Genomic DNA, 17,013 nt, shown 5'->3' with positions numbered 1-17,013 from the left:
TATAAATCAACAACTGCATGTAGAAAAGCAGTTTTAATTTTAGCCTGACATTCTCATGAGCTTCATAACAAGCTAAATTTTTTTTTGGCTATGATCACCCAGTAATGAGAAAATGTTATTTCACAAAATTTACAACAACGTTTTTCACAAATCAGATGAAAAAAACCTAGGTATACAGTTCAATAAAAAGTTACTTTCTTTAAGTCATATTAAAGTTTGGTAATGATCAGATCAATAGTTTTAAAGTTATGAATTTTCAAAGTGCACGCTCTGTTAGAAATGGAAAAATACCAGCAGATGTTTTGTTCAACCTGCATTAAAATTTTAACTGGGTACAATAAAAATTTCCACTGGACATAATTAAATGTAGAATAAAATAAGCTAAATTTTGGCGTATCTTGTTTCTATGTGGGATAAAGGACAAACTTTTTATTAACATATTGTCTATACTTTTTTTCACGACAGTAAATAAGGTAGCACATAAATGTAGTATACTAAATAAGCAAGATTCACATTTATAATATGAAAATCTACAGATGAATATCCATTCTTCAAACAATAGGAAAAATAACTGAAAGATATTGCTGAACACCTAATCTCATATTTAGAAAAATATAAAATTAAGAATGAACAGCAACTTGCCTATAAAAAACAAAAGGATACAAATAATAATCTCAAGGAATTTTCAAATCTAATCAATGGTATGGTAGTGGTGGTGATTTTTGTTTTAAGAGGAAATAAAGTCAGGTAACAAACCTCTCCGAACAAATTAAGTGGAAAGGAAAATTAAACAATTTATTCAACAGAGTAATTTAAAAATGAACTTAAATAAACGCAACAAGAATTATTGTATTAAGCCAAAAAGGTACCTTCCGCATTAAAAGGGAAGCTAAATCCAGATATGCATATTTTGGCCATGTTTATTAATTTCTCAAAGGCAGTTTTAAAAACTGTACATATTTTGTGTACGCAAATAACAAACTAATTGTATCACTACATTGTTGCAGGGCATGTCCATTGATTTAAGTTTTAAATTATCCTCATTTATATCATGTTTATGACTAATTTTGTATTAACTGCTTTTTTGTTTATCTTTAGGGTGGATACAACACATTACCATACATAATCTAGAATTTACTGTATATATTTAAAAAGTACACAATGACTCAAGCCAAGTATCCATGGCAATGCATTACAGCCTACTTATTTAAAGTTAAAAACTTCATCACTGATCCAAAACCTTAATGATTTGTCTGAAAAACTGAACATTCTTTTTGACTTCCTTATCTTAGTTTTCAAAAGCTTCAAGTTGACAAGTAGGTGTTCAATCTTCCACGTAATACACAACACCACCTCGTTTGGTTCTTACTTCATCTTGTACTTCATGACAAGGCTAAATTAAAGTGAGCCTCATAATATTACTTACCTTATCATTTTCACTTTTCTATTTCTTATTTTTAATTTATTTTATTTTCCTTAGATCTCATAAAATACATATCAGTACTAATAGTCTCATATTCTAAGAGTTTTATATATACCACTATCCACCTTTTGAAGTACAGTAGAAGTCCGCTATAGCGAGTACGGCATATAACGAACACTCCGCTATAGCGATGATTACACTTTACAATGGCGAAAAATGAAAGTATCCTCCTATTCAATACATCATATATTCCGTCATTAGACGGAGTAAACAAGTTCAGACATGTTTCGGCTCGTTTGAGCCATCTTCAGTGAAAAAATTGTTTTCTGTCCCTTCAAAATTCCTATATTAAACTTTGTGTCGTCCTTCGGTTACACGAGGGCCCTATCACTGACGCATCCATTATTACGAGCGATTAAGTACGTACGAATTTTTCCGTTACCGATATTTATGCACCTCAGCGATGATATTGCATGCGATCGATTACCTTTGGCATCATTTCCTCACTATGTGCACTAGCGAGTTCTCTCGTCGACATTCGAACGCGATGTCGGAGTTGATTAGTAATACCTGTCGACTGCTGTTCCGTACAGAAAATTCGAAATGAAAGAGAACATATTTTCGTAATAAATGTGTAAATAACGTGTCTGATAACGGTTGTTAACTCGTTAAAAATGAAGGTTGACTAAACAACCGCTTAATTTTGAGGCTAAATACTGCAATTAAATAAGAATGGGATACACCTCAAGATATGGCAGAGTGCTTAATTGATTTCAGAGTTTAGTTTATATTTTCTCGCGTCTGGTTAAATTACCGAAAGGCTATTATGAAAATTAATAGCGAAAATGTTACCATTTCTCTACTGGCACATGAAGTGTGTTTTCATCATACGTGTAGTACGGTTAAGTTTGGATAGGTGGCGCAGTTTGAATAAGAAAACTGAAACGTTTGCAACAAAATGCGATCGATCATCTTCGGTATAGCATAGTTTTCTCACTTTGTGCATTTGCGAGCTCTCTCGTCGACATTCAAAGGCGATGTTGGAATTGATTAGTAATACCCATCCACAGCTGTTCTCTAAAGAAAATTCGAAATGAAAGAGGATGACACGTTTTCGTAATAAATGCGTAAATAACATAGCTGATAGCAGTTGTCAACTCGTTAAAAATAATTACTGAAGTAAATGATATCTTGATTTGAATGTTATATATGGAAATTAAGTAAGAATGTGATACACCTCAAGATATGGCAGAGTACATCACTGATTTCAGAGGATATTTCATATATTCTCGCGTCTAGTTAAATTTCGGAAAGGCGATTTACATGTAAATTTTTCGCGAGTTGGTTATAATTTCTCTACCTGCGTTTCAAATATGTTTTCATGATTCATATACTGTTACGTTAGATGACGCCGTTTGAAGAAGAAAACTGAAGTGTTTGCCACAGAAACCTCTGGAGTGATATCGTATTTCTCCGAATCCAAGACTTTTCTTCTCAGAATCGCATTCGAAAACTCAAGGGTTGTCTTGCATTCGCAGCCTAACAGTAAGTTAATGGATACCACTGGCAACTACCGCGGTAACCACGTTGCTTCTTTTCACACGCACACAAAACTCGTTGACAATAAACGACCGCCTCTTTACTATAGCCTACATCGCTAGCCACCGAGCTCGATAGCTGCATTACAAGTTGTCCATTTTGCCTGAGGCAATAATAAAGTATCGATTAGGTGGTTATTTATACTAACTTCTCGACAGCTGCAGTCGCTTAAGTGCGGCCAGGATCCAGTAATCGGGAGATAGTGGGTTCGAGCCCCACTGTCGGCAGCCCTGAAGATGGTTTTCTGTGGTTTCCCATTTTCACACCAGGCAAATGCTGGGGCTGTACCTTAATAAAGCCACGGCCGCTTCCTTCCCATTCCTAGGCCTTTCCTATCCTATCGTCGCCATAAGACCTATCCGTGTCGGTGCGACGTAAAAACAAAACACACATCGCTAGCCGCGACAACCGGTTGTACAGTGCCTGTGTGTAACGTCACTGGATCTCAGGAAATATTGAAGAGAATATGGCGTTCTATTAGCTTCTACAAAAACACTTCTCAAACCTGCAGAATGGCATCAAAACATGCGAGCCCTCGAATTCTTATAAAGGCCATGGCTACTCAGTGGCAGAGTTATAACGCGTCTACTGTACTTGACGCTTAGTAAAATTAAGTTTTATAGACAGCAGGAATATTTTCGTGGTGGATAGTTGTAAATATACATGGAAAAGATATTGCCGGCAAATTTTCAACGGGTTCTAGTCGATATTATGATGCCAATTTTAAGTTAATGGTTATTAAACACTCGTAAATGTAGACTAATTGTGCAGCCGCAAGAAAATACGGCATAGGCCTAACTAAAGCCAATATTTGGTATTAGCGTGAAAAATGCATAAGCCTACTGTACAAAAAAATGCATTCAGTGCTCCGCAACAAGGACGCTTTAAAGAAGTCGAAGATGAAATTGTGAGGTATGTGCACGAAAAACGCAAGGGCACAATGGCCATACCGTGGCGCAATAAACTCGTTCGTTGACCTTCAACGTCCGCAATCAGGCCTATACTATATAGAAATAATATGAATCACCACCTTATCAATACACTATTTTATTTACTACCAAACTGGTAAGTAGGGTCAATACCGGTTTCGACCCCTAAGGGGTCATCCTCAGTTGACACATATAAATATCTATAAAAACATCACATATAATAGTTAAAGTTTAAAATTGATGTGTCGTTAGTATACTGGTAAGTACATATGCATGTATTATGGAATTTATAAGTTTGTTCTATTAGAGCTATTATGTAGATTTTCTGTTTCTTTGTAAACAGTATCAAAAGTATTGTATTGGATGTGGTTCATCCATTTGACAAAATGCTAGTGGATTGAATATGTACATTTGCTGAGAGGTACATGCTATTCTATTTTACAATTTTGTTTTACATAATATGGGGTAAAATTATTACATTTGCACATATATGGTGATATTATGTACAATGTAGGGTGTTAAAGATGTACTATTTGAATTTTCAGTATCCTGATTACATTTCATGTAGTTGTTGTAAGGTTTACTGATTCACTTGTTTAGTTCAGTTAAATACATAATGACCTTGTTGGTTTGAATTCTTATGATTAAAATATTGGTATGTAATACCTAGTTAACATGAATCCTTAATATTAATATATAAGTTTGTAGCACCTCTTATTCCCGTTTTCAGTCTTAAAATAGAATTGTGTCTTGACACTTTATTTTGTTAGACATATAAAAGTCTTGTTAAAATAAAACTTTGGGGCTAAAACCGGTATGAAATACCTATTTAAAATACATTAGATAATGGTATTGATATGTGGTGCTATGTGCATATTCAAAAAATCTAAATGAAATATAAATATAAATTGGTGACAGTACTGTAGGTTGTTGTGTTGTAGTTAACGGCTGGTCCATTAAAAATATATATGTTTACTTGAATAGGATCGATCACATGCTGTACGCGTTACGAGTGAAATTGCATAATATATTCTAGTAATAACTGGTAATTTTGTAGGATACTGCTGTTGTAGTTGGAAATCTTGAATATCATTGAGAAAATGTTCTCATCTTGTCGCGTGTCGAATACAGGTTGAGTAGGTCACTATTAAGAGATGAAGTGCATATTGGATGTCGTATATCTAAATTAGGTTGTACGTTGGTTGTATCGTGGAGACGTGTTGTAAATTAATATATCTGTAAGTAGAAATAATAAGTGTGTGAGATAATGTATCGAAAGAATGTAATGGCAAGTATATATCGTATTACTTACGTTGGCTGTTGGGATCGTGTGCTCTGTATGGCTGTCTGTTGAGATCTGTAGCGTGTTGCTCTGAGGTTATAGTTTACGGCGGTAGAGGGGAGGCTTGAAGGGATGGGTGGAGCGCTTGTAACGGGAGTGGGATTAAAGGAGGGGAGGTCTTGGAGCGGTAGATTTGTATTTATGGATTTTTGTTTATCTATTCTTTTTAAATAATAATCTTTCAGGAGGGGAATAACTGTATGAAAAAGAATATTATTTCTGTCTATGTTATCGTTCAAGTTGGAATTTGGATTAACGTATTTGTCTAAGTTTATATAGAATTCTTCTAGTATACTGAGCAAGGGGCTTTTTGGGTTTATTTTGAGGATTTGCATATCATTACTGATGTCTGTAAACTTATGTTTCTGATCGTTGATGTGTTGTCCCATGGCTGAGAAGTGTCTATGTCTAACGGCATTTACGTGTTCGTTGTATCTTATTGAAAAACTTCTACCAGTAAGCCCTACATAACTGGCTTGGCAATCATTGCATTTTAGACGGTACACTCCTGAGTGGTTGTATTTGTTTATGTTATTGACTGATTTAGAATTGTATAATATGTTGGTGTTATTGTGTGTAGTTTTGTATGCTATTTTTAGGCCTTGTTTTTTGAAAATGTTGGTTATGGGGTGTATATGGTTATTGTTGTAAGTGAATAGTGCGTATTCTTTTTTATCTTTGGTGATTCTGGTTAACTTAGTTTTTGGTTGGTTTTTTACTTTGTTGATGATATGGTTTATCATTACTCTTTTATAACCATTTTGTTTGGCTATTTCATGAATTATGTTTAGTTCTTTGTTCAAATCTTTCTTTGAAAGTGGAATGTTATATGCCCTGTGTATCATGCTGTAGTATGCGGCTTTTTTGTGAGTGTGTGGGTGGGTGGAGTCTGTTTTTATTGTATTTGATGTATGGGTAGGCTTTCTGTATATGTTGTATGTTAGATGATTATTATGTCTGACCAACAAGGTCATTATGTATTTAACTGAACTAAACAAGTGAATCAGTAAACCTTACAACCACTACATGAAATGTAATCAGGATACTGAAAATTCAAATAGTACATCTTTAACACCCTACATTGTACCTAATATCACCATATATGTGCAAATGTAATAATTTTACCCCATATTATGTAAAACAAAATTGTAAAATAGAATAGCATGTACCTCTCAGCAAATGTACATATTCAATCCACTAGCATTTTGTCAAATGGATGAACCACATCCAATACAATACTTTTGATACTGTTTACAAAGAAACAGAAAATCTACATAATAGCTCTAATAGAACAAACTTATAAATTCCATAATACATGCATATGTACTTACCAGTATACTAACGACACATCAATTTTAAACTTTAACTATTATATGTGATGTTTTTATAGATATTTATATGTGTCAACTGAGGATGACCCCTTAGGGGTCGAAACCGGTATTGACCCTATTTACCAGTTTGGTAGTAAATAAAATAGTGTATTGATAAGGTGGTGATTCATATTATTTCTATATAGTGATACCAATCAATACGGACATGAAGCTTATAAATAATAATCAGGCCTATACATCGCTAGCCGCTGAATTTGGCCGAACCCGGCAAGTGAGACATGCGTGTAGCGGTAGCCGGTTATATCTGACGCTGGGTAAAAGTAACAGTTTTATAGAGAGCGAGAATAATTACCTGATGGATCGCCGTATTGTAGAAACGCATGGAATAGGTATTGCCGGCAAATTTTCAATGGTTTCTCTTTGCTATTATGATGCTAATTTTAAGTTAATGGTCCTTAAACCCACGGAAATAAAGAATAATTGTGCAGCCACAAAAAAAGAAAGGTCATGACGAAAGTTAATGCTCGGCGTCTAAACATAGTCTAAAAATGCCTAGGCCTACTGTACAACACAGGCATTCATATGATTTTACATAGTACTTTTTGAGCCTGATTTTCATTTTTTTGAAGGAAAAAGTGGGGTTCATCTTGGATTCAGAGAAATACGGTTCTACATTTTTTTCAGAATAAAATTAAACATACACTTTCATGTAGTATCGGATTTCAAAAAATAACAAGTAAGCCGTAGTGTGGATATCATCTGCGGAAACGCAAATTTTGATCAAACCGATTGCCGTTTCATTCCGATTTTAATGTATATGGGGGTTTTCCGACTTTTATACAAAAAGTAGGCCTACTGTACAACAAAGGCATTCATATGATTTTACATAATACTTTTTGAGTCTGATTTACATTTTTTTGAAGGAAAAAGTGGGATTCATCTTGGATTCAGAGAAATACGGAACTATATTTTTTTTTCAGAATGAAATTGAACGTACACTTTCATGTAGTATCGGATTTCGAAAAATAACAAATAAGTAAGCCGTAGTGTGGATATCATCTGCGGAAATGCAAGTTTTGAACAAACTGATTGCCGTTTCATACCGATTTTAATGTATATGGGGGTTTTCCAACTTTTATACAAAAATCGGATATAACGACAATCCGTTATAGCGAGTAAATTTTTCGCCATTATGAATTCTCGCTATAACGGACTTCTACTGTACTAAAACAAAATCATATCATTTGTCCTAGCAACAAATTTTATTCCTTGAATAACAACAATTGTGAATTATACTGCATCATTTTTTTAACCTCAAGATCTACAGCAAGTGTTCAAAAACTCTACATGAACTGCTATTTTTAATTCAAGAAAAGTGTCATAAGTGTTACAATTGTGTTGACTTCTTGCCATTTTTGTGTCGGCTGATGATGACATGGACATATGTCGAAACCAGTCCCAATGTTGCTACATTAATTCGTGCAACAATATTATTGTATTGAATAGGTGGAACATCTTTATCTTTTTAGCATTGTAGCCTAGTTATTGTAAATAATATTGTATTTATTATTTTTAATAAAACAGGACATGTTGGTTGCTGACATTATATAAATGCATAGTACGTTAAGAAACCACGTTTAGAATAAATTTTTATTTGATTCATATCAACTTTAACCCTTAACACTTTTTAAACATTATGCCCATACGGATATATGGGCGTGATTTTTGCACGTTTATAGGCAGCTGTAAATATCCCATATGGTTCCCGCCCCTCGTTTGGCAGTAGTAGTTTATCCAGTGTCCACTAGAATGCAGCGGTTATCAGGAAGTTCAAAATCAAACAATAAAAGGGGCACTTACTCCTTGCTGTGTCCTCTACCGAAGCACTTGCTGCACCAGGTGCTGAGTGTGCCAAATTTGTCGCTCTGTCAGCTGTGTTACTGTACAACCATGTCCTCAAGCCAGCTCAATGGCAGTAACATCTTGGATACTTTATAGGGAGGTGCAAGTTCAGAAAAGGGTGACAGTGATGACGACTCTGCTTACGAACCAGGTAACATATAGAGTGATAGTTCGGGCAAGATTTTTATTTGTTATTTCACTTATGAATGCAGGGTTTTAGCTGCATTATTTTATTCTGAATACAAACTATAGAAATACTTCACCTCTCCACAAATTTGGGCTTATTTTTTCGTTTAGACGATGAGATGCAGGCTGATGATTCACCTGCACCACAAAGAGAAAGAAGATGGTGGTGTTAGGAGTGCAAGGTTGGACTGTGCATAGCCCAATGTTTTCAGGGCTACTATTCCTAAACAGGTGAATTTTGTATTTCAGATGTAATTGTGTTTATTTGTAGTGTAAGTAGCCACATGAAAGGATTCATTTTTTTGTTTGAGCAAGCTTATTGGTATAACTTGGTTAATTTCACTGGCATGAGGACTGGGTGCATGTGTTGTCTTAATCATCATATCATCCTCATCACGACGCGCAGGTCGCCTACGGGTGCCCGATAAAAAGACCTACATCTGGCGAGCCGAACATGTCCTCGGACACTCCCGGCACTAAAAGCCATACACCATTTCATTTCATTGGTATAACTTGAATGTAAAAGTTTTTTCTGGACTTTTTTTATGCTTTTCATAAGACTAGTATAATAATATTACTTTACATGTATACTTCCTGATTAACACCTTCATTTTGGATGGCTGACACCTTCCTATGTTACAAAAATGAGGTACGTACTTTGTTTCACTGTTGTTCAAGAATGCATTAACATTCAGGAAAAAGACCCAGTTCACTGCCAGGGTCCATGTTAAAATATGGTAGTGCTGAAAGTGTTAATTGATGCGAGGTCCCTGGGACCATTCAACCCCGAATTTTGCGACCTTCGCTTGGATCAGTGGTCTTAAAAATCTCTTTCTCTGTCTAGCTTCCTAACTTCCAGTCTTCTCTGGGTTCCCACTGTAATCAAAGCTGCCAGTGTTTTCTGCAAGTGAAACTTGCGATTCTTTATATTCCTCATATGTGAATTGTCCACTTCCATAATGTGGTAGTTAGCACCGATACCTGCCGTCCTCAGAGGCCTGGGTTCAATTCCCAGTACTGCCACAGATTTCAAAATGGCAGGGGGGCTGGCATACGGTTAAAATGGTACATGCAACTCGCCTCCATTGGGAGTGTGCCAGAAAGGAGCCGCAGCACGTTGGGACGAGATCATGAGTTTACTTTTCTTTGTAAAGTACAGACATTGACAATGAATTGGCATATGGATGATAATCTGTACTGTCAAAAATGAGACCGACGAGCCTGTATTTTCTAAAACAAAGAGGCTCATGTGTTACAAAAATCTTGGAAGGGGGGTTTGATGTATAAGGGGGTTTGATGTATAAGGGGAAAGGAAGTGTTGCACAACTTTTTCTATTGTATGTGATGATTATTCCAAGCACCCTTTTAATATGCTCCGTTGTGTGAACACTAGGTTTAGGATGCAGTTATGTAAATGTGTGTTACAGACTGTGAATACTCAGCCATTCCCGAAGCCTCTTGTTTTGTAATAAAGAAGCTGCAACTTTGCAATAATATTAATTTGGAGTTTTAATATTGCTATTAACTGCTTATGTTTTATGTATTTTATTTCAGTAATGTACGTTTTATTAGAATATATAGTTAATACATCAAAATTAATTATTTGGCATTTTCTAACCCATATTTCTAGTAGTCATCCATGGGACCGCATGTCAGTAACTACATACAAAATGTTAATGTCTGTAGTTAAGGGTTAATTGGTGTCCTGCTCTTTTATTTATTTTGGAAATATAGTCACCCTACACTAACAGTAAATATTTAAAGTTACAATCCAAGATATTAAAAGATTGTACGAACCTGTGACATTTCTTCTGTTACCTTACTGGAATTCAAGAGCTTTTGTGCTTCTTCAATTTCGTCAAGTGTCTTGTTCACAGATTCAAATAATTGCATGTTCTCTTCTAATGCATGAGCAGTCTCGTTCAACTTCCCGGCTTTTACCAGTATCTCCTGTATCTTTTCAGTATGAAGTTTCCTCAGCTGCTCTGAATAAGACCTCAAGGACTTCTGAGTCTAAACACAATTAAACATTTTTTTTAAATCAAATAACTTTACAGCCAACACAAACATACTGAACACAGTTTATTCACTTAACCCTTCAAAGCATTATTTTTTTTTTTAATTTGAAATAATTACCATGGTTAGCATTTAGTAGCTACTTTTTTTTTTTTTTAACCTACAACCTGTTTTCCAGTCAATGACCGGGTCAGGGATGTGATGAATGAAGCAGATATAGGCTATTAGTACGATGGGGTCGCCACTCCCAAAGTGATTTATTAATGACTGACGATGCTATGAAATGACAATGGAGAGTGTTGCTGGAATTAAAGATGACAGGGAAAACCGGAGTACCTCAAGGAAAACCTGTCCCGCCTCCGCTTTGTCCAGCACAAATCTCACATGGAGTGACTGGGATTTGAACCACAGTATCCAGCGGTAAGAGCCCGACGCGCTGTCGTCTGAGCCACGGAGGCTCTCTTAGTAACTACTAAGCCAGAAAAATATTTTTAAAATCTAAAACTAAAATGAAGGTGAATAATTAATTATGAAGGGAGTTCAATATGTAACACAACACATTTTCTTTCTAAAAGCAGGTTAGTTTTATTGAGGATTCAGATACACCATGTTATTCCCCAAACCTTTTGCTGCATACCCTGTATTTCAACATAATCTCCGTTCAATGCTACGGCTTTACGCCACTGTAATGTGAGGGCCTGTATGCCTGCATGGTACCACTCAACTGGTCGATGTCAGAGCCAATGTCATGCCGCATCGATAACTTCGCCATCATCCACATAGTGCTTCCTGCAGAGTGCATCCTCCATTGAGACAAACAGTTGGAAGTCATAAGCGCGAGATCCAGGCTGTAGGGTGGATGAGGAACAACAGTCCATTGAAGTTTTGTGAGGCCCAATCGGGTGTGCAGACTTGTGTGAGGTCTTGCGTTGTCGTGGAGAAGGGTCACCGTTCTTTTGTCCACTGCCAGGTCTCCGTAGACATTTTGCAAGTGCCTTTGAATACCTGTGATGCCCTGGTTTTCCACCAAAAGAAACTCAATAACTGCTCTCTGTTTTGTACTCACCTCCGTTACAGATGCCATTTTGAATGCTAGTTATAGCGCTGCTACCTATCGGAAATTAATGAAACTCTATGAGACAAAGCGAGAATATTCAAAGATGTCCCAAACAAAATTCCATTTTTTTAAAACCAAAATTGGCCAAGAAATAAAATGTGTTGCATTATATATTGAACGCTTCTCGTATGCAGATCATCAGCTACACATTTACCACTCAAGACATACTGCATTTTGTTACACTGGTGTCTTCATTCTTTACTAACTCTTTCACAAAATAAATCCTGACATTCATTCAATTAACAACCAATATGCACTCAGGACTGTTGCAGGTAGCAGATTCCCTATCATTTGTTTACCTAGTCTTTACTTAAACAACTTCAAAGAAGTTAGAAATTTCCTCAACATTTTCTTTGATAAATTGATGATGCTTGATGTATAAAGGGGCCTAACATTTAGGTCATCAGCCCCTAACGCTATGAAATGAGACGAAATGTAATGACAATTTGAAAGTCCGAAAGTCATCCACTGACCAGAATTTAAAACGTGATGATGAAAAATGAATGGATGAATGTGAATTTAAAATAATCAGCAGATCCAACTCGCAATACTGAAAGTTAAAAATAATTTCAAAATTAATCCGGTGTCTAGAATTCAAAAAAAGAGACTATAAACAATGATCATGAACTCAAAACGATCAGTAGATTCGATCCGCAATGCCCCACCTTCCCAGAAACTATCTTAAAACAATAGTACATACTAACGAAAAGGCTGTTTCCAAAGTGCAATCCTGAATCGATGATGCTCGTTGTCTAAAGGGGTCCAAAATCCAGGTCAACAGCCCCTCATAATGGTACTTATCGCTAGGAAAGTAAGAACCATAGTATTTCTCATGTAGCGGTACTAATCATGAATAATGCAGACTTACGGTGTTCCACACATTGTGGTACTACTCACAGGTAATGTAATATACACACAGGTGATGGAGATGTATGGTGTTTCTTGCATAATGGTGCCAGTCATAGGCAACACAAACCCACCATGTTCCTCACATAGGTATACTAATTACAGGGACTCATACCATCCCATGGTGTTCCTGACATAGTGGGTACTAATCACAGGCAATGCCCAGACCTGTGGTATTTCTCACAATAGTACTTATCACAGGCAACATAAGACTGTGGTATTCAGCATATAGTAGTACTAATCACGAGTACTGTAAACCCATACTGATTCACCCTCTGTTGCTACTAATCACAAAGCTATTGTGTACCTAACATACTGGTAGGCCTTTACTCACAAGTAAATGTGACCCATGGTGTTTCTCACGTGATGGTACTAATTACAAGTAGTCTCATGGTTCTAATTCAATCATCCCTTGGTCGCCCCTTTTAGTCACCTCTTACGACAGGCAAGGGATACCGTGGGTGTATTCTTCGTTTGCGTCCCCACCCACAGGTGGTCTTTGATAAATTATTCCACTCCCTAATTCCTCTTTCTATAAATGAATATTTGCCCAAATTTGTCCTCTTGAATACCAACCTAATCTTCATATTGTGATCTTTCTTGCTTAAACTCCATTTATACTTATTCAGCTACTAACGTCGCTTCACACCATCTCTCCACTGATAGCTCCGAACATACTGCTTAATGATATACTAACAATTTGTTGGTTATTTTGATCCACCTTTTCAATACTAATTTGTAGCATAGTTCAATACGGGTCTAATAATGAGATTAGTTACATGTAATACTGCTTAATGTCGACCAAAATATTACGTGTACCTCACCATCATTTTCCTAGTTTAATTTTACATTGGGTCATGTAGGTTTTAAATTTTTAATTTATATTTTAATATTTTTATCACAGATGGAACACAAAAAGTGCCGGTTTTCAAGCGGGTTTCACCCATGCGTCAACTTAAGACACTGTTCCTCAAAAATCAGTCATTTGACCAAATCCAAAATCTAATACTGTATATTATACACTGGGATATTTTATATATAATTTATAAATTTCAGAATTTTATATTTTCAAGAAAAAACGTTATCATCAACTTTTTTAGATAACTTTTTCTCAACTTGGGGTGGTTGGAAACTTACATTCTTGAGTTTGTTGTGTTCTTTATATATTCAATGGTTATGCTGTAGGACAGTCAAATACATAAATGAATTCACTTTTTCAGTTTCAATTTGAATTTGTATTTGTATTTGTATTGGGTAGAATGATATGGATCAGTAGCTGGCCAGTGCAATGTAGGTCGTGCAATGTTGCCATGATGGCACAGATCACTGAGCCATGCTGAAGCTCGCTCAGAGTTCAAAATACTGATTACAAGTTGCATGTACAGTAACATTTGGTTCACCGTTTGCTTAAAAGCTTCCTCCAATTAGCATTTAAACAAATACTTTTAAGAGGCCATGAAAAACATTTCCCATCATGTTATCTTACAAGGGCTTTGGACCTCCAATGGCAGTTTTAAAAATGGTTAATTTGTGTTTTTTATGTTATTTTTTATTTTTATTTTAAGTATTTCAGGTTTTTATTTGCGTATATCTAACTTTTTATAACATATATATATATTGGTTTGAGTCAGCTTACAGTTGATCCCTAGAAATATCATGAACTTCTAATTCATGCCAACTGCTTTCAGAGTCAGAACTTTCAAGACCGACTACAACTTTTTTGTATATTTGTTGCAATTTGATCATGTCCCATTAAAATTACATATATTCTCTATTATGATGTTTTCTATTGAAATTACAACAATATGTCAAATTTGGATTTCAAACAGCAAAAAAAGCTTTATGTGATAGGCAAAAACGGTCTACATATTTGAAATCAACACACCTAAATTAGGGTAAATCACCTCTTCAACCTTTCGCCGGAGAGAAAATTATTTCTTTTTGCAGGCCGGTGTTATCAGATAAGCTCACCAATCATGCTTACCAGGAATAACATCAATTAGGTTATTTATTTGAAGGCATAATGTACATCATTTGGTAGATAATTTACGCTGTTGTTGTACTTTAATCCTGGAGAGTAAATATCTATGTCTCCACCAGTCATGAAACTCCCTCACCATGTAGAAAGGGAAATACTGTCATTCCCATCCAAGACATTGTAAATCGTAGCTTGTACGCTTAAACCCTGTATCTCTGTAAATTGTAAACTGTAAATTGAATGTATAAATATAAGAAATATACGAAATTAAAACTGTTTATATCAAGCGCAATATAAATCAAGCCAGAATATCTTGAAAAGATTGTGGGATTTTTTTTGCAATTATAGCTTCCTTTTTTTCTTCTTAGATACTGTACCCCATTCAGCATTTTGCTGAGCAGTGGAGGAGAGTTTCGTAATAACAATCAATCGTCACTGTTCCCTTCCCTGCAAAGTACTTTCGCTTTCTAGCTTAACTGTGATGTATGCTTGCTATGTAAGCTGCCCGCACTTACGTCACGCCAGCCCGGCCGCACTGAGCTAGCCTCAACCGGGGGCGTCCAGCTGAGCATCTCTGGTGTATACTGATTTAGTATCTTTCATAACACAACAAATCATCTTCTAGCCCAAGCGTATTGCAGAAGAAGTTCAACTACTAAAATATATTGTATATCTGACACTCATAAAAATTATATTTTTAAATATATATTCTTTCTAGAAAATAACACGACAACTTACGTTTTTATCCAGATCTGGACGTTCAGCAGTCTCATTCAGATTATTTGCAAGCTTCAACAAGCTGACGTTTTTGTCCACAGAAGAAAGCTGTAAAAGGAACAGAAATAATACTATTAAAGTACTTTTTTTTACAACTCTAAAATCACTACATATTAAAAGCTTGGTGTGAAACTAGCGTTACTACAAAAACCGACATTTTTAGGTTTTTACATCAAGCCATAGGAAATATGTTTTTCTACTTGGTGACAAAAGATCGTAACTCAGTTTCGAACAGTCTTTTGTCTGATACACCTTGTAACTACAAAACATGATGGTACATTTCAAAGTGAACATACTGTCTGTTCAGAATTTTGTTGTGATAAAATTCCAACATTTCTAATGTGAAAGAAACATAATATGTACCGAATACCACCATTGCTACATGTCAATTAGAAACAGAATCAAGAAAATGAAATAGAGGACCTGTGTAGTGATAGCAGTGAAAAAGATAGTTAAGAAAAAGAAGTATTTCTTAGTACAGAGAAGCAAAAGATAATGAAACTTCACTTTTATTTTTTTTTCCCCATCAGCTTGTTCGGTTACATCAGGATGTATCTCATTAATTATATTAATGCAATAGCGACTTTGCTTATGTTCAAAATGCATTCTAAATATGTTCCATAATATATATATATATATATATATATATATATATATGATGTTTTCATTATTAAAGATATAATAAATATGCACTCATCCATATTATGTTGAAAATGCAAAAAATAAACCAAACCCCATGGCACAACAGCCCCCAAGGACCTTAGACTACCAAGCGACCGCTGCTCAGCCTGGAGGCCTGCAGATTACGAGGTGTCGAGTGATCAGCATGATGAATCTTCTCAGCCGTTATTTCTTGGCTTTCTAGACTGAGGCCACTATCTCACCATCAGATAGCTCCTCAATTGTAATCATATCGGCTGAGTGGACCTCGAATCAGCCCTCACATCCAGGTAAAAATCCCTGACCTGGCCAGGAATCAAACCTGGGACCTCCAGGTAAAAGGTAGGCATGCTACTTCTACACCATGGGGCCGGCTTATGCAAAATATATACATTATATTTTTTTAAATGTTGTTTTGTCTCCCCTGAAAAAGTTTAAGATTTGTAGTTATGTTACTTTCACACTAAGCACTCAAGATGGTCTTTCAACAAAAGAAGCAATTCTATCCAGACTTTGACAGCAAAAATAAATTGAAACAAACCACAAGGAAATTCATGGATTCACAGAACAGAGAAGATATGATTCATTTTTCATTCACTCAAAACAACTTTCACAATTTATACAATAACATAAAGACTTGGAAACAAACAACGCTTGCTAACTTCTCTTTCTTCTTTTTCTCGATACATACAGTACAGCTTACAGTAAGGTTGAACATAAAAATTGTCACAAAAATGCACAAATGAGAAATTATACTTGTGCAAACTGCAAAAACTTATTAATAAGAATTTATTGCAGCCAGATGGCCATATAATGGGATACAACAGTAGGTTTCAAGGTTACAAAA

General features: G+C 35.6%; 1 protein-coding gene across 11 annotated transcripts in view; it reads right to left on the bottom strand.

Annotated features, from left to right (window-relative positions):
- Positions 1-17,013, bottom strand: part of promL (prominin-like) — a 707,766-nt gene that overhangs the window by 98,050 nt on the left and 592,703 nt on the right. For all 11 annotated transcript variants that reach the window (XM_067149728.2, XM_067149727.2, XM_067149722.2 and 8 more), the window contains 2 exons: positions 15,468-15,554; positions 10,510-10,725 (listed from right to left, as the gene is read on the bottom strand). In XM_067149728.2, the coding sequence (XP_067005829.2) occupies positions 10,510-10,725; positions 15,468-15,554 (303 nt within the window). The remainder of the gene's footprint in view (positions 1-10,509; positions 10,726-15,467; positions 15,555-17,013) is intronic.

The sequence above is a fragment of the Anabrus simplex genome, chromosome 6 (genome assembly GCF_040414725.1).
Source record: "Anabrus simplex isolate iqAnaSimp1 chromosome 6, ASM4041472v1, whole genome shotgun sequence".
Lineage (NCBI taxonomy): Eukaryota > Metazoa > Arthropoda > Insecta > Orthoptera > Tettigoniidae > Anabrus > Anabrus simplex.
This window is presented reverse-complemented; position numbering and strand designations above follow the sequence as displayed.